Consider the following 19,487-nt stretch of genomic DNA (forward strand, 5'->3'; position numbering starts at 1 on the left):
CTTGGTTTGATTCCCAATGGGTCACTCTTTAAATAATTATTTTAATACATAATCATTTTGAGGTCGTACAAAAGGCCCTATCAATTTGTCATTCCTAGACAATTTTTAAGCCAAACAAAAAAAACCAAACATTTTTCGTTATTACTTCTTATTTTCAAGCGGACCCCTAAAAATGTTATCCAGCCCTTATATTATCACTGCTCATCTCCTATAATCTTTGATTGACGTATCATTACCAAAAACGGGATAGCTATGGATGAGTCGCCATTTATATCGTCGCCTCCCACTCGCACTTAGCGGGGTTGTCACCTGTCCCTTTCGCACGATGTCAGGATTATTATGTCGATATGAGATGTATGATATTGTATCTGAAGGTACTGGCATGCACAGAAGTGTTACGGATTTTTGTGAAAGAAAATATTCAATATTTTATTGAGAAATTTGGATTTGTTTTTTTAAGTTCTTCTTGTTGTTTCAGCCAAATGACGTCCACTGCTGGACAAAGGCCTCCACAATGCACCAGTTCTTCTTACCAAAATATTTTTTCGTCCTCAATAAAAAAAGTTTCAATATTGTTTTCAATGCATTATGTTTTTCAAATCTATTAATTAAGTAGTACCTACTTCAAATTCAAAGGTTTAAGTGTTCCTAAAAGTTTTTGTTCCAATGATTAGGACTAAACAGTCGTCTGTTCACAATGGGATACTTGACATAATTCCTAAAGTTTTATTTCAAACGACTTAAACTAACATTGTCTTATTTTAAACAAACACACATCAATTCCGGCCTATTAACACCGAAATACCGCATAACACTCTAAAGATAGCAATCGGAAGAATTCACGAAAATCAAATACACACGTCTTCCAAAATGGCATAGACTACTTACCTTAACAGACTCCGCATAGGTTGTTATTGAAGTCCTTTGTACAGCAGAAAACGAGTTTAGGCTAAAAAGAGGAAGCTACATTTTAAATAAACCCTGAGAAATTCATTTTCGTTATCTTTTTAGGGTTCCGTAGTCTTGACAAGGAACCCTTATTTATTATTTTGATGTGATAGAGTGATTGGAGTGTCGTCAATTCGTCATGACCTTTTCACTATTATGAAGTCAGCAGTTTGCATTTCTCATCACAATACTTTTTCTCAAAAGAGAACTCTCAGAAAACCTTTCTTTTTTATTATTTCATTATTTCTGAGCCGGCATATCTAGATAAACATAACACCTTATTTAGAGGGGAGGTAGCATTTGCTATTATTTGTAACACAATGTAGTTTAATGTGCTGTCAACTTCTTAGCGATGTCTATGCCACAAATTGGTCTGTCCCATTCGAGACTCAAACCGCGCTCCCGATCGGTCTGTCACCGGAGATCCTAATCCGACCCTCTAATTGACACCTTGATATAGTTCTTCCCAAGAATAGACAAGAGGTTAATTTTTTATCTGGAAACCAGGTCGTTTCTTAATTTAATAATATGTGGCTGTACCAAATGTATGGAAGCTGGAAACATTGAATTTGCACTTACAGGGCAGATATGTACCATCCTAGACTGCATCTCACTTAACACCAGGTGCGATTGCGGTCAAATACCTGCCTTGTCTAGCATAAAAAAAAAAAAAAAAAAATTTTGGGATAGATCCAGTTTATTCTGTAACCTATAATTACCGTTTGAAAGAGCTCGTGAAGCACGTCACATCGTTTCCACCCTGTATAAATAGCTAGCTTATGCCGCGTGGAAAAAACGAGACAGGAGAGATTCTAAGAATATAAAGTAGGTTTTGTCGCGTAGAAAAAACTAGGCAGACGAATTTCTTAGAATTTATAATATTTAAACTGCTTATAAGGCAAATAATTACATCATTTTATAACTCAAGAAAGACTGGATAAAAATGATCAGATTTTTTATAAAATAACGGAAAAATCTCTACGAGCTATGTCCCGCCCACTGCCACTTGATTTTAGCAATTCTGCGGGCAGCGCAGGACCGTTCATTGTGGAAAACCTTGGGGGAGGCCTTTGTCCAGCAGTGGACGTCATTTGGCTGAAACGAACGAAACGGAAAAATACGAAGAGAACATTTTTACTACCTAAATTTTACTAGTGCTAGTGCTAGTACTAACGGAGTAACTCCGTCTTCTGCAATTGACAGCTCACGTCAAACACGCTTATAAAACCATAAATCCTGATAATTCTAATAATAATCATAAATCTCCTAAAAAAATATGTCATTTATTATGCGGTACGAAATTCGCGGGGTCAGCTAGCTGGTTTATAAAACTTATTATGTACTGGAGTTTCAGGTTTAAGGTAATTCACCTTTTTCACTTTTCTTTGTAAAAAAATATCAAGTAAAAAAATAGTAGGTAAAGCAATTTCTTCGCGACTATACACGTAGGTACCGAACATAATTGCTTTCTCAAGTATGGCCGACGTCTCCAAGTGTCGACGTTTTGGCACTAGCCCGAAACGTTATTACATGTAATCAGTATAAAAATGATCATTACTTTACCTTTTCATGTTAAAGTTCATTAAAAATGTAGGTACATAATACGAATATGAAGCGTTTTGGGAATGACAAGAGATTTATTAATATCTGTATTGTTTGGCGTATTTGGGATTATTTTATGTAGTGAAATTAACCTAATACCCTTGGTTTTGTCGTTTTACACTGCACCATCTATTCTCCAAATTAACAAAACTTGTATTTTTAGGTACCAGCTGATAACGGTTACCTATAAACTTAACAGTTAAGTTAATAACAGAGAGCGTCTGCATAAAAAATACATGAAATGTATGACAGATTGTCCCTATAGATTCCTAGCGGATACTTTCAAACTACAATAAATATGTATTAAAACTACACAAGATATCGTTATCTATATATATGTTACAGGAAATGTATGAAATCCGTCATTGTATACAATTCCTAGGAATTGTGTATAAGTCCTAAAATCACCCGGAAATGTGTGATGTAAATCATATTAGACACATTTCCTAGGAAAATTACACAATTCCTAAACAGGTTGCGGAGCGAAAAATGAATGACCATTCCATGAAGATCGAAAAGTGACCGGTCGTATAAAAACATTTCCTGGATTTGCGTTTTATTATCGAAAAACATTCGCTAAAATTCATTTTTTTTTACAAACAATAAATCAAATTCATGTTAAAATGCAAATTAAATGCTGTTTTGTATAAAAATCCGTGTCTCGAAGAAATAAAAAAAGTTAACGCATTTATCAACGGCACCAGTCAAATTCTGCCTGAAGAGGTCTCGGCAGAAATGGCGCCAAATTTTAAGTTCTGTCCGGTAACGTCAGTGGACGTTGAAAGGTCATTTTCAGCATATAAATTAGTTTTAAGTGACAAACGTCACAAATTTGCGCCAGAAAACCTTGAAAAATATGTTATTGTATATTGTCACAAGAATTACAACCAATAAGTACCTAATAATTAATTAATTATGTATTGTGAAAATAAAGTTAATTCTAATAATGTTTTTTGATTGTGCATATTTTGTGCATATTTCGCCCTTTTTTAGTGCATATTTGCATGCATATTTTGGCATTTTGATAGTGCATATAATCCGATGTCTAGTAATAATAAATAAATAAACAATAAATAAATAAAAATAAAAGTTACACCCTAGTTGAACTCTGGCTTAAATTGTCATTTAGTATGGAAATATCATTTTAATCCAAGGTTCATCTTAGGTGTAACTTTTTATTAATAAGGGGGTAAAGAGTTTTATTGAGGAATCAGCACTGTTTTGATTTGAATGGAAGTGTTTTTATTGAAAAACAATACTCGTACCTATTACCTAAATACGCCAAAAATCGCCAGTCTTGAAGTCCAGTTCTGAGCTATAAAATTAAAATGATAATTAAAATAGAGACTAATGTTCTCATTCTGTCCAACAAGTCAAGTTGGTTACTTTTAGAGTCGAAATTCGCAAGTCCTAGGTTTGATTCCCAATGGGTCACTCTTTAAATATTTTTTTTAAAACATAATCATTTTGAGGTCGTACAAAAGGCCCTATCAATTTATCATTCCTAGACAATTTTTAAACTTAACAGAAGAACCAAACATTTTTCGTTGTTACCTTATTTTCAAGCGGACCCCTAAAAATGTTATCCAGCCCTTATATTATCACTGCTCATCTCCTATAATCTTTGATTGACGTATCATTACCAAAAACGGGATAGCTATGGATGAGTCGCCATTTTTATCGTCCCCTCCCACTCGCACTTAGCGGGGTTGTCACCTGTCTCTTTCGCACGATGTCAGGATTATTATGTCGATATGAGATGTATGATATTGTATCTGAAGGTACTGGCATGCACAGAAGCGTTACGGATTTTTGTGAAAGAAAATATTCTATATTTTATTGAGAAATTGGGATTTGTTTTTTTAGTTCTTCTTGTTGTTTCAGCCAAATGACGTCCACTGCTGGACAAAGGCCTCCTCCAAGGTTTTCCACAATGCACCAGTTCTTCTTACCAAAATATTTTTTCGTCCTCAATAAAAAAAGTTTCAATAATGTTTTCAATGCATTATGTATTTCAAAGCCATTAATTAAATAGTACCTACTTTAAATTCAAAGGTTTAAGTGTCCCTAAAAGTTTTTGTTCCAATGACAAGGACTAAACAGTCGTCTGTTCACAATGGGATACTTGACATCATTCCAAAAGTTTTATTTCAAACGATTTAACCTAATATTGTCTTATTTTAAACAAACACACATCAATTCCGGCCTATTAACACCGAAATACCGCATAACACTCTAAAGATAGCAATCGGATGAATTCACGAAAATCAAATAAATACGTCTTCCAAAATGTCATAGACTACTAACCTCAACAGACTCCACTCCGCGTATATATTTTAAACAGTAGAACTGGCCAACACGAAAGTTTTGACGTAATGTAGGCAAAATTGTTTTCTTATACGTCAAAAACGATAACTCTTTAAAATAATCTTACTACATGCTGGTGGTAATCCAATGTACTTACGAACATTCTTCTCACCATAATCTATAGGAATTTCCTTATTACCTAAGTAATATAAAATACTAGTTGCCCCAGCCAATTTCGCACCACTTATGTTCATCAGAAATAATGTAGGATTCTAATGCTGAAATATTTTTTTAAATCGGTCCAGTAGTTTCGGAGCCTATTCTATACAAATAAATCTTTCCCCTTTATATTAATGTAGATACATCATTAAAATGAAAAATCTTTCCCCTTTATGTTAATGTAGATATATCATTAAAATGAAACATTATTTCGTGCCATTTTGCAACAAAAATATGTCAACTCTAATGTGCTTTTGACTACTTAGCGCGGTGTCTATGATTCAAATTTGTCTGTCCCATTCGAGACCAAACCGCGCTCCCGATCGGTCTGTCACCGGAGATCCTAATCCGACCTTCTAATTGACACCTTGATATAGCTCTTCCCAGGAATAGACGAGAGGTTAATTTTTTATCGGGAAACCAGATCGTTTCTTAATTTAATAAGGAACATTTCGGATCGGCTTGACCCCTTGGCGCTGCGTAGAGATGTATCCTCACTGTGCATCTTCTATCGCATGTATCACGGGGAGTGCTCCGAAGAATTATCCGGACTTATTCCTGCCGCCACTTTTCGCCACCGATCTACCCGACAGTACTTCCACCCCCATCACTTAGATGGTTGGCAGTCCACAACAGTACGTTTCTCTAGAAACTTCCTGCCCCGTACAACCAAACTGTGGAATGGACTGTCGTCTGCGGTGTTTCCGGACGGATACGACCTGCAAGCTTTCAAGAGGAGAGCGTATCTTCACCTTAAAGGCCGGCAACGCACCTGTAACGCCCCTGGGTCTGCGGGTGTCTATGGGCGACGGTAATCACTTACCATCAGGTGATCCGTCTGCTCGTTTGCCTCCTGTCACATAAAAAAAATAATAATAATATGTGGCTATACCAAATGTATGGAAGCTGGAAACATTGAATTTTCGGATAGATCCAGTTTATTCTGTAACCTATAATTACCGTTTGAAAGAGCTCGTGAAGCACTTTTAGGATCAGTAACCAGTTTTTCGATATTTTGTATAGGTAGTTTAGTTTAGTTAAAAATAATCGAGTGAAATCACTTATCGTTTCCACCCTGCATAAATAGCTAGCTTATGCCGCGTGGAAAAAACGAGATAGGAGAGATTCTTAGAATATAAAGATAAAATAGCTTTTGTCGCCTAGAAAAAACTAGGCAGACGAATTTCTTAGAATTTATAATAGTTAATTTAAATAACTGCTTATAAGGCAAATAATTACACCATTTAATAAGTCAAGAACGACTGGTTACAAATGATCAGATTTTTTATGAAATAACAGAAAAATACGAAGAAAACATTTTGATTAACTAAATTAGTTTTGGTACTCCGTCTTCTGCAATTGACAGCTAACGTCAAACGCGGTTATAAAACTATAAATCCTAGCTCTCCTAAAAAAATATGACATTTATTACGCGGTACGAAATTCGCGGGGTCAGCTCGCTAGTTTATAAAACTTATTATGTAGGTACTGAAGTGTCAAGTTGAAGGTAATTCAACTTTTCACTTTTTTTTATAAAAAAAAATCAAGTAAAAAAATAGTAAAGCAATTTCTTCGCGACTGTACACGTACCGAACATAATTGCTTTCTCAAGTATGGCCGACGTCTCCAAGTGTCGACGTTTTGGCACTAGCCCGAAACGTTATTACATGTAATCAGTATAAAAATGATCATTACTTTACCTTTTCATGTTAAAGTTCATTAAAAATGTAGGTACATAATAACGAATTACTGAAGCGTTTTGGGAATGACAAGAGATTTATTAATATCTGTATTGTTTGACGTATTTGGGATTATTTTATGTAGTTAAATTATCCTAATACCCTTGGTTTTGTCGTTTTACACTGCACCATCTATTCTCCAAATTAACAAAACTTGTATGTTTAGGTACCAGCTGATAACGGTTACCTATAAACTTAACAGTTAAGTTAATAACAGAGAGCGTCTCACAGTCTTTTAAAATCACTTGGAAGCGGACATTTTTTGGTGAATAGATGACATGATTTAACAAGTAAATCTAAGTAAATTCCTAAAAGAAACCCGTGTTCTATCTTCAACAGCTTTCGAGAAAAAAAATTTTTAATTAGGCTTTTTTTGTGTGTGTTAAAATACGATTTTTAGTTTATCAGTTCTTTTCTTGAAGTTGTAACACAATTTGTTGAGTAATGACAACACTAAACATTTATTTATGGTTTAGAGTTTAAAAAGCTAGCTCAAAGTCTATGGTCACTCTCTGTGGAAAAATGGCCGACTGAAAAGTTTTGTTTTGATGTGCTCCGTTGTAATTTATATTTTGCATGTGTAAGATTGCAATAAACAAGCAAGTTGAAATAAATAATCATGGCGCTTTATTAATTAAACCCCATAACAACAATAGTTATGGGCCCAGAAGAATTTGTCACAAGAAATTAAGTTCAATCGCATCCACGAGTGGAGGACATTGTTGGAAAGGTTTATGGTACCGAAAATTACATCTACGAATATCATCGTCATCATGTCGTGTTCGAAAGACAACAGATATAACATTGCACAATTCAATGGGGAAGGATTTTCGAATTGGGCTTTTAGAATGAAAAGTATGCTAAATGAGGCAAATTGCCTGGGCGCTGTGATTGACGAAAATTTCTCCAAGAAAGCCGAAAATAAGAGCCTCGAAGCAAGGGCACAGGCTCTAATAATTAGCGCAGTGGCTGATAGTCATCTTCAATATGTACGCCAAGAAAGTGCATTTAAAATGTACAAAAACTTAGAGGAAAACTTCAAAGAAAAAAGTACAAGAGGAAAATTGTTTTTGAGAAGACAGCTGAACGAAATAAAGTATCTAGAGAGCAAACCACTGAAAGAACATTTTACCAAAATTCAAGAAATCTGCACTCAGTTGGAGGAGGCAGAATCAGTTTTGTCAGACGAGGAAAAAATTAACTACATACTTTTATCTATGCCAAAAAGCTACGAGGGCGTAGTCACCGCATTAGAGACAATGGGAGACCTGAAACTGAGCACAGTCATGGAAAGACTTCTCGCAGAGGAAGAAAAGAAGAAAAAGTTTAATGAAAACAACAAAGAGACGAGCTCGAGTGCCTTCAATTGTTACAACTGTGGGTCTTATGAAAAACAATGTAGATCTCTCATAGGTTCTCTCATGTATGCAACTGTAGGATCAAGACCAGATTTAGCTACATCTGTCTATTATTTAAGTAGATTTCAATCAAAACCTAATGCCGAACTTTGGCGTGCTTTAAAGAGATTATTGAGATATGTTAAAAAGACAATTAACTTTGTATTACTTTATACTAAAAATGACTTAAGTGAACCACTTGTTGGATATGCAGATGCTGATTTTGCTAGAGATAATGATCGAAAGTCAACATCTGGATATTTATTTAAAGTTTATAACAATACTGTTGTATGGAAATCTAAAAAGCAAAGTAGTGTTGCACTTAGTACAACTGAAGCTGAGTATGTTAGTTTGTGTGAATCTGTAATGGAAGCTTGTTTCATGATTAAATTACTAAATGACCTAAATGTAGATGTTCCAACTGTAACTATTTTTGAAGACAACCAGAGTACAATTAAATCGTTGAAAGGTTGTGATATAAAGCGATTAAAGCATATTGATGTAAAATTTAATTTTGTTAAACAAAAGGTTGAAGAAAATTTGATAAATATTGTTTATGTTAATTCTAAAAATCAGTTAGCTGATATCTTAACTAAGCCTTTAAGTAAAAATGTATTCTATAGTTTAATTGAAGGTTTGGGACTGTATGAATATGTAAATAAATGTTTATGTTGAGGAAGAGTGTTGAGTAATGACAACACTAAACATTTATTTATGGTTTAGAGTTTAAAAAGCTAGCTCAAAGTCTATGGTCACTCTCTGTGGAAAAATGGCCGACTGAAAAGTTTTGTTTTGATGTGCTCCGTTGTAATTTATATTTTGCATGTGTAAGATTGCAATAAACAAGCAAGTTGAAATAAATAATCATGGCGCTTTATTAATTAAACCCCATAACAACAATACAATTGACTTATGTGAGTAATAAAGCACACAATTTCCCTTTTTTTGAGCTATACATCACATTCTAAAACTTTGTAGATCCGGAGAAATTATAAAAAAACTGATTTTTGGTTTTTAATTTTTTAAGTTTAAGTTGTACATTTTGAGCAATAACGAATTATTGCATGTTATAAAAGACCTTTTATTTTACTCAGGAAAAAAAAGTCACCGAATTTTGAGAATATACTTTTGAGAAATTTGCATTTGAAATTTCGAGTTATGCAACGCCTTCTGAAAAGCTCTTGGCAAACACAAACTTTCGTCATTGCTATTAAAGTATTGTCTGGCTATATTGTACTGGTCAGTTTAGTGCAAAGCAGGCAGTGTTTAGGGTTACTAATTTGTTCTATTACGTACTTCAGCCCGCACTGGATGGACAAATGGAGATCAAAGTTGTGATTCTCCACTACAAATGAGATTGCGTATTAGCAATGACAAAAGTTTGTTTTTGCCAAGAGTTTTTCAGAAGGCGTTGCTTAACACGAAATTTCAAATGCAAATTTCTCAAAAGTATGTTCTCAAAATTCGATGATTTTTTTTTCGTGAGTAAAATAAAAGGTCTTTCATAACATGCAATAATTCGTTATTGCTCAAAACGTACAATTTAAATTTAAAAAATTAAAAACCAAAAATCAGTTTTTTTATAATTTCTCCGGATCTACAAAGCTTTAGAATATGATGTATAGCTCAAAAAAAGGAAAATTGTGTGCTTTATTACTCACATAAGTCAATTGTGTTACAACTTCAAATAAAGAACAGATAAACAAAAAAACGTATTTTAAAACACACAAAATATGCCAAATTAAAAAAAAATTTTCTCGAAAGCTGTTGAAGATAGAACACGGGTTTCTTTTAGGAATTACTTAGATTTACTTGTTAAATCATGTCATCTATTCACCAAAAAATGTCCGCTTCCAAGTGATTTTAAAAGACTGTGCGTCTGCATAAAAAATACATGAAATGTATGACAGATTGTCCCTATAGATTCCTAGCGGATACTTTCAAACTACAATAAATATGTATTAAAACTACACAAGATATCGTTATTATAAATAATAATTAGTTAATTATGCATTTATAAAATTGTTTTGTGCAAAATAGCCCTAGTATAAATTGACTTCTCGTAACACATGTTTCAAGAACTGTTGTTTCCTTGAACTGTATGTAAACTCCTTTAAAATACCAAATCTTACAAAATGACTGTGAAACCTAATTGCTCGTAAATTACAAATATTTGTTTCAACAGTTCCACAAACATTTGAAAATAGGTTAAACATAAACCCAAAGATTCGAAGAAAAACCGAAGGGGGGTGGGGGGTTGGGTCGTTAGTCAACAGGGAAATGAAATATGGAATAAGTTTCACGAAAGGGGTATACGCTCTATAAACTCGGCCATAGACATAGAGCGGCGAGAACAGGCAGTACATTTGAATAAAGATTCTGCTGAGAAATTGGAAGCTGGGATTGTAATTTCGAGTCAGGAGATGTTGGTCAGGAATCAAGACTCATGAAGTCTTAATTCATCATCATCATCATTTCTTCAGCCACAGGACGCTGCGTTTTCCATAACCTTGCTGCCCCATCGGCCGTCAGTTCTGTGTACTAGTGCCCTGCCCATTGCCACATCAGCATGCTAAATTCCTATTAACTGTAATTTATTTTCTTGTTCATTTCCAATCATTAATAAGTAATTGCTGTGAATTTTGCGATTTTTTCGTGCTATAATTTTGTATGATGCCTATTATAAAAACTAGCGGCCGCTTCTACTTCGTACGCGTGGATCCCGTTTTACCCCCTTAGGGGTGGAGTTTAGTAAAATCTTTTCTTAGCAGATGCCTCATAATATCTAACTGCATGCCAAATTTCAGCCCGATCCGTCCAGTGGTTTGGGCTGTGCGTTGATAGATTACTATGTCAGTCAGTCAGTCACCTTTGACTTATTATATTTATCTAAATATACAATATGCATATCTATGCATCATAAACGAAATAGACACTCCATGCGTCGCGCGGTTGGGTAAAATGACACGACTGTATCTTACGCTTGTGCAACATTGGGAATGTATCTTGTGTATTTACCCTTTTATTCTGACTGTGGCGGGGCGATTGTATTTCATTACACGCTAACAACTTTGGGCCAGCTATGTTTTATCTATTTTCAGCGATTTATATATGAATCCATGGTTTATATCGCTAATGGCTGAATACTGGTTTTAAAACTTTCAACGAGTTTTTGATAGTGATATTTCACTAAAATATTTCAGTTATATGAGACTAAATTCTGCATGTGGCTTTACTCTCGTGGGTTTTGAATGTGATTTATTAATCTAAATGTAACATAATTTTCTTATTTACTTTAATGCTTATTACTTGTTCTTCTTATTCGTTATACTCTTGGCAGAGCGGTCGTGGTCACGTTGAGGCGTTGTTCACATCGGTTGTAGAGGCGGATACAACTCTCCGCACAATCTCCCTCCATCTCTCTCTATTGGCAGACTGTCTGGTGCAGTCACATAAGCCGTCTCCCACTGCTGCTTTCACTTGGTCGGTCCAGCGCATTGGTGACGTGCCATGCGATCGGGTTCCTTCGACTTTTCCCTGGACGACCAGTCGTTCTATAGAGTTACGTATGTTTATATACTTATGTTTATTACGGTTGACTATAAATAAACGACAGGTGGGGGATACTGACGACTATACCATCATAGATACCATCATAAATAGATAACCTGTCATCCACTTTGTACTTTGTGGAAGTCAAACCTTAACTTTGAACTCCTCCTACGTTCTTCTTATTAATTTCGTTGTGCCAATGACAGTTTAACTCTCCCCCGGTACAAACTTGACCTTCACTGGTTGGGTTTTTATTGGCGGTCAAGCTGTAGATCCTGGCTACACAGGAGTTGCAGCGGTGGGAACGAGAGGTGGGAATAGTCCTGTAATGTGCGCACTTTCATACATGTTCATTTATTAACAGCCCGACCCAACTATCGGCCGACTAAAACTCTATAGTCTGCGGGGAGTCTAATCAATCCATAATTTTTATGTTCGTTCGTTCGTTTCAGCCAAATGACGTCCACTGCTGGACAAAGGCCTCCCCCAAGGTTTTCCATAGTAAACGGTCCTGCGCTGCCCGCATCCAGGCTCTTCCTGCGACCTTTACCAGATCGTCGGTCCACCTAGTAGGAGGCCTGCCCACGCTACGTCTTCCAGCCCGTGGTCGCCACTCGAGAACTTTCCTGCCCCAACAGCCATCGTCTCTACGAGCTATGTGCCCCGCCCACTGCCACTTGATTTAACTGCCAATTTTTAAGTGACTCCTATGAAAATAATATTCCTCTTAGGTGTTACCATAGGGGTCACTTAAAAATTAGGGATTGATGGTGAAAGCAGGTATAAGTCTAACTCTCACGGGTGAAGTCGAAAAAGCTAGTTTATTAAATAACAGCAATTTGAAAACGTTCTAGGCCATTTATTTATCGTTTTAATGAAACAACAACGGCTTTTAGCGTTACATTAACACTATGTTTTAATCTTAAAGCCTTAGGCTTAAACGTCTGTTAAAATTAGCTTGGAAAGTTCCAAGAATGGAATAACAAGTTCTCGCCAAATAGTATAAATTCCCACCGTCCAATTAACCGCGGTTTAAATTGCCTTATCAATCAATCAAAACCACAACACCGCTTATTATAAGAGCGAAATTCGCACCTCAAATGCCTTAAAACTAACTTAACAATACCATAAAAATCAACAAGGTTGAAGCCATAAAACAGTAAAAATAAAGTTCACTTTCCAATGTCGGTCTTAACCCCAAAATTCGGAGTACAAAAAAACGGCGTGATTGTCTAAAGTGGTACAAAAAAGCCCTCCAAATAGTAGAGGTTAACCCTTTCTAAAGATCAGTAGATGGTATAAAAGAAACACAATGGGGGTATTTAAGAGCCCTTGTTTTAAAAGATTGGGTCGCCCGATAGCGTTGTAAATTGGAAAGAAAAATGAACGCGTTTTTAAGGGCAAAGGGCCAAAGGTGGCAAGATTTTTGTTTGCACTTTAAATAATTGCAAATCTTTGGCTGCCAGCTGCGTTATTCTGTGACTGCGGTGGCACGTTTGAATCTTGCGAGGGTCAAATTTGAAATTATAGCTTTCGGTTATAACATGTTAGGCCGTATACAGAAAGAAAGCTGGAAACTTATAAGCGCTTACCAGCGCAAACAAGCGCTGGTAAACCGCGCAGACAAGCGCTGGTAACCCGCGCAGACAAGCGCTGGTAACCCGAGCAGACAAGCGCTGGTAACCCGCGCAGACAAGCGCTGGTAGCCCGCGCAGACAAGCGCTGGTAACCCGCGAAGGAAAATATTAACGCGCGCCGATAAGCACTGAACGGCGCCGACAAGTTTCAACCCGCGCTGGTCAGCGCTGGACGCTGCCATATAAAATGCCATTCAACTAGCTTCCTTTGTGAACAAACGGACCAGCGCTGACAAGCGCTGGTAACCGCTTATAAGTTTCCAGCTCTTTCTGTATACGGCCTTATCCTTAGTACGGATAGCCAGCCAGTATGACAAGTATGTAGTCCATAAAAATAAACCTGGTGTGATTTTAGTTTAGTTTTATCATATTTTGTGTAGGTGCCTACTTAATTATAATTATTGTTATTGCTAGCTGTGTTACATACACACGATAATTATGTACATATGGCATTTACCAAATCACTAAAAGATAGCTAGGAATCGAACACCTAACCCTCAGATAAAAGGCGTCATTTTTCCCACCAAGTTATCGCGCTTCTAAATATTTTTAATTACCACTTTTAAAACATATGCAAGTAATTTAATTTGAGCCCTGTCAAGCTCAGTAGCCACGTCAATCAACAGAGAAATAAAATTAAAATTCAACGAACAAAATGAAAACTGGACATCTCTCGCCTTTTAAGGGACGTTTACGTCAAGTGTATTTCACGATCACGAAATAGGCGACGAACGTTCGGGTGCTGTGGAAATTATACTGTAGTTAAAGGCATCGTTTTTCTTGGGTTTCTCTCTGTACGATTATTATTAAATAATATCACCGTAATACTTTACTTTTTAAGACTCCTTTTTTGGCTCGATAATCTGAATCGACACTTGACATTACTAACATTACTATGATACACAATGTTAGTAGAAATTAATGAAATATGTTTCTTCGATATCTACTAACTTTTGGCGCATACGAGATAAATGTTAAAAAAGATAGCTGTCAATTAAGCGCTCTGGTTGGTCGTTGCGGAAATTCATGGAGGAAGCCTTAGCCCAGCTTTTGGGTGAAACGAACGGAGTGGGAAATGGCTAAGGCATATCTCTCTGATTTTAACGGTGTTCTTGTGTAGGTAAACGTGTGAACATGACGCTTTAATCTATCATATTTAACGGTGTTCTTGCGTGTGAACATGACGCTTGTATGACGCTTCAATCTGTCATATTTCCTGACGAAGACGCCCCTTAAAACACCATATTAAGTCATTCCCCCTTTACTCACTGATGGATGGTTTTCTGATATCCATATGTAAATCAGTTTTAATTTACTTAATGGAGTTCCGGCGATGGGAATTAATAAAGCCTTTTTCTGATCAAAATCATTAAAATTCAATTTTGTTTTGTTGGGACGTGCGGGTGGGAAGGATGGTAAAAAGATTTGATAGTGTTTTTATGGGGTTTCTTCATAATATAAATTATTTACTTATGTGAATTTTGTAATAATTAGCTATGAATGAAAATTGTGATATTTGGATAGGGTTGGTTATTGAAATTAAAAATATAGAGAAAGAAATTAAAATTACTTTAATTTAACCGACAATTATTACTAAAAATTCAAATAGCTTAATTGTTAATTTAAGATTTTTAGGTTATCCATATATTTTGTTTCTTTAGATCCCAAATTATACCTGGATATGATTCCATATCATCAACTCGATCTTCAATGTTTAAATTAATAATTGTTATTGAAAGTTTCAACGTATTAATGTTCCGTATCGATAATAAAACCGAGCACTGTCACATCACTAACCCTTTTAAGTAAGCAAGGCTGCCTTAATTTGATCCCTTGAGGTTACCAGTTTATTAAACTCTAACAGTATTTTTTAGGTATTTAATCGATAATTCGATATCTATTTACTAACAAAAAAATAGAGACGCGTATTACAAAACTTGGCTCAAAATTCCAATAAATAACAAGCATAGATCACTGGGTAGAATGTCTTTTAAATGAAATTAGACTCTAGCATAGCTCTAGAATTCCAATCTATATCCATAAAAGTGAAAGGTCACTGACTGACTCACACACTCATCACGAAATCTCAGAAACTACAAGTGCTAAGTCTCAAATTTTGCATGGGGGTTCCTTTTAGAACGTAGGTGCTCACTAATAATGGATTTTACGAAACTCCACCCCTAAGGGGGTAAAACGGGATCCACGCGTACAAAGTTGCGGGCGGCCGCTAGTAATCGATATACTAGTAATCGGTACAAACTTTTTAATAAGGAAATCGATCTTTTTTAACTTTTTTTTTTTTTTTTTTTNACAGCTAGTCTGTCATATTTTCTGACGAAAACATCCCTTAAAACACCATATTAAGTCATTCCCCCTTTACTCACTGATGGATGGTTTTCTGATATCCATATGTAAATTAGTTTTAATTTACTTAATGGAGTTCCGGCGATGGGAATTAATAAAGCCTTTTTCTGATCAAAATCATTAAAATTCAATTTTGTTTTGTTGGGACGTGCGGGTGGGAAGGATGGAAAAAAGAGTCGATGGTGTTTTTATGGGGTTTCTTCTTCATAATATAAATTATTTACTTATGTGAATTTTGTAATAATTAGCTATGAATGAAAATTGTGATAGGGGTTATTGAAATTAAAAATATAGACAAAGAAATTAAATTTACTTTAATTATTACTAAAAATTAAAATAGCTAAATTGTTAATTTAAGATTTGTTGAATGTTTAAAATAATAATTGTTATCTTGTTGTTTTGTTCCGTATCGATAAATAAATAAATCGAACACTGTCACATCACTTACCCTTTTAAGTAAGCAAGGCTGCCTTAATTTGATCCCTTGAGGTTACCAGTTTATTAAACTTTAACAGTATTTTTTAAGGTACTAAGGCGATAATTCGATATCTATTTACTAACAAAAAAATAGAGACGCGTATTACAAAACTTGGCTCATAATTCCAATAAATAACAAGCATAGATCACAGGGTAGAATGTCTTAAAAAAATTACTTTAGCATAGCTCTAGAATTCCAACCTATAAAAGCGAAAGGCATGACAAATTGACTGACTGACTCACTCATCACGAAATCTCAGAAACTACAAGTGCTAAGTCTTAAATTTTGCATGGGGGTTCCTTTTAGAACGTAGGTGCTCACTAAGAATAGATTTTACGAAACTCACCCCTAAGGGGGTAAAACGGGATCCACACGAAGTTACGGGCGGCCGCTAGTAATCGATATAGGTACAAACTTTTTAATAAGGAAATCGGTCTTTTTTAACCATTGTTGGTAAAGATGTTTATGGATGGGGTTTGATGTTTCGACCCTTTCAACGCCTGTATTCACTAACTTTCTGTCTCACAGTGCGCATGGACGCACAGGATCACACACGAGCCAATCACAAAGCTCTATTCAACGCTGTGCGTTCGATTTGCTGCTTCACTTATGCAAGCATCATTTGTGAATACAGGCCTAAGTCATCGTCATCATGTTTTGCTCCTCCTGGCTCTCTGACCCGTCTGACCAGTGTGGAGGAGTGTAGACCAAATCCTACCTTTTGCCTCTGTACAGATATTCTGTATTGACTTTTGTCATTGTCTTTATCACTTAAAATATTTTATTTTAAAGGCCGCCTATGGCCAAACTCCTTGGCCGCGCGGCTGGCCGGCGAGAAACTTTTTTTTAAATTAATTTGTTCTTTTCGATTGTCTTTTGTCTTTTTTTCTTCACTTTTTACTATTGACAGTCTAGTGTTTTTTTAGGTTATGAATAGAATACGTCAGAAATTAAAATTGCTATTTGTATTGATAAATTATATCAATTTTTTATTAGCGGTACGATACTTTACGTACGGTCGCTGGGTCAGCCAGTACAATATAAAAATCCTTCCAATCAATTAAATCTGATTTAAATCTCTCGTAGTGTCAATGACGTGTTTTGTTCGTTCAAGTCCTCCAGTGACTTGGCCCACTTTTAGCTTGGTCCGCGGGCCAAATCGCTCAGTTACTGGAATAAAAATATATTTAAAAATTTAATCCAGTAACTTGGCCCGTGGGCCAAGTGGCCAAGACTCTTTTTTTTCAGCCTCTGACTCTTGCAGATTACAGACTAAAGACTCGATTATGATGACAACTATCAGCATTATTATAAAAGCAAGCATTATAACTTTCCTTTTGTACCCAGTGCGACCCCTCTGGGTCCGTCTGCAAGGAGGCAAGCGCCCTCTGGTGGCTGGCCAGAGCACCGAGCTGGTCTGCCAGGCTGTGGGGGCCAGGCCCAAGCCCAACATATCCTGGTGGAAGGGAGGAACGAGGCTGAAGACTGTGAGAGAAACCGTAAGTACTATTTTTGAATACAAATTACTAATATTCTCTTCTACCTCTGGTAAGTTTAAACAGGTTTTAACGCGATACGCGGATAGGTAACATTTTTTTTTATCTACTATGAGGAAGCTTTTGGCCTGTATCTCACCTGATGGTAAGTGACGATCAGGCCGAAGGTGGAAGCGAGCTTCACCGGGAATCCTCAACCACAGAGGAACTGGCTATCTTACCTCTAACTGCTGGAACACAACAATGCTGTTAACATATTTGTTGTTATGGCGACAGAAATAGGTAAGATGGTGGTAGCTAGCCAGGCGGACTTAGAACAAGCCCTACCACCCACCAAACCGAACAGAAAAATCTGCCCCCACTGAACTGAACTTATTGTCTAGATAACCAAAAAGTTATGCTAAGTCCTTAAACTCTCCAAATGCCACAATACATAAAAATAAATAAATTTGCTCTACCAAATCGTTTGAAAAGTTTTATTGATATCGGTCTATCATATCAATAATTCAACTGATGGATAACTCCCACAGTGAAATACTTTTTATTGTTTTATATCGGTCATTTCCGCAACCATAAATCTATATGGTTTTCATAAAAACTTCGGATTTTATTCACTTCGGGTGTAGTGATTTAAATAACCATCTGACAGTTTGATTGTTGCTATAGTAGGTACAGTTAAAGCAGTAACTTTTCCATAACTCAGAAGTCCTCCTTTCGATTCTTAAAGGAATATATGGGACTAGTTATTTCAGTTAACATAGTTATTAGATTTTTCTAGGAGTCGCCTCTCGATCTAAATTTTAAAATTACTTCAAACAATTGAGTTGACTAAGATTGAAAATTAGTCGCCCAGCAAGCGAAAGGTAGGTTTGAATCCCACCTTAGGCCATTCGAATAAAGTTCTGTTGTAAAATGGTTAAATGAAATAAATACATGACTATTTTTTATGCAGCAAGAAAAGGGAACTTTGTCACCCGATGTTGAGTGAGATTTTTCCGCAGCGGAATTTAAACTATAGTTCTATCGTTTAACTCATTCAGTGTCAGAGGTATGGGAGCGGCATGGGAGGGGTGACAATTGACATTGACAAATTATGACGTGACAGAGCATACAAATCTGAAAGAAATCAGTGTACCTACCATGAGTTTACGTTAGGTGTGCTCGCTAGCGAATACGTCAAAAATCTCTATGAAGATTTTGTTTCTTGAAAGTAGCCGCTAGGGGCGCTGCACAATATGTCATACAATCAATGTCATTTTTTTACGCAGTCGCTAGCGAGCACACCTAACGTAAACTCATGGTAAGCACACAGAAGTCTCATTGACGATTGACGTCTCAAAAGCATTCCCGTGCCTCTCCCATACCTCAGTCTCTGAATAAATTAAGCGTTAATCCTATGATTCCACCATTGTCGTTATATACCTAGTCGGCCGTTTTTATTTCTATTGTGTGATTTTATTGGTATAGTTTACACTGTCCAAATCAAACGCTTTGACAATCAATCATGGTTCTGACAAAGTTATTTGATCGATTTCCCAAATACCATTTTATTCGGTCCAGTTGATCTTTTAATTAACTTTTTTCCTAACATAGTGGTGGGTTTTGGTCGATTTGCCACGAGAAAAGCGTGTAACAATTCGTCACACTCTCGTGACAAATTCATCATCATCATTTCAGCTACTGGACGTCCACTACTGAACATAGGACTTCCCAAATTATTCTGAAATTGGTCGGTTGGTAACGGCCTG

General features: G+C 36.0%; 1 protein-coding gene across 1 annotated transcript in view; it reads left to right on the top strand.

Moving 5' to 3' along the window:
• Positions 1 to 17,742, top strand: part of LOC114355636 (synaptogenesis protein syg-2-like) — a gene marked incomplete at both ends in the record, with an annotated part of 60,305 nt that extends 42,563 nt beyond the window's left edge. The window contains one exon of the mRNA XM_028308615.1: positions 17,591 to 17,742. Coding sequence (XP_028164416.1) covers positions 17,591 to 17,742 — 152 coding nt within the window. The remainder of the gene's footprint in view (positions 1 to 17,590) is intronic.
• Between the last annotated feature and the right edge of the window lie 1,745 nt (positions 17,743 to 19,487).

The sequence above is a fragment of the Ostrinia furnacalis genome, unplaced genomic scaffold, assembly GCF_004193835.3.
Source record: "Ostrinia furnacalis isolate ACB-3 unplaced genomic scaffold, ASM419383v2 OfSCF0051, whole genome shotgun sequence".
In the NCBI taxonomy this organism is placed as follows: domain Eukaryota; kingdom Metazoa; phylum Arthropoda; class Insecta; order Lepidoptera; family Crambidae; genus Ostrinia; species Ostrinia furnacalis.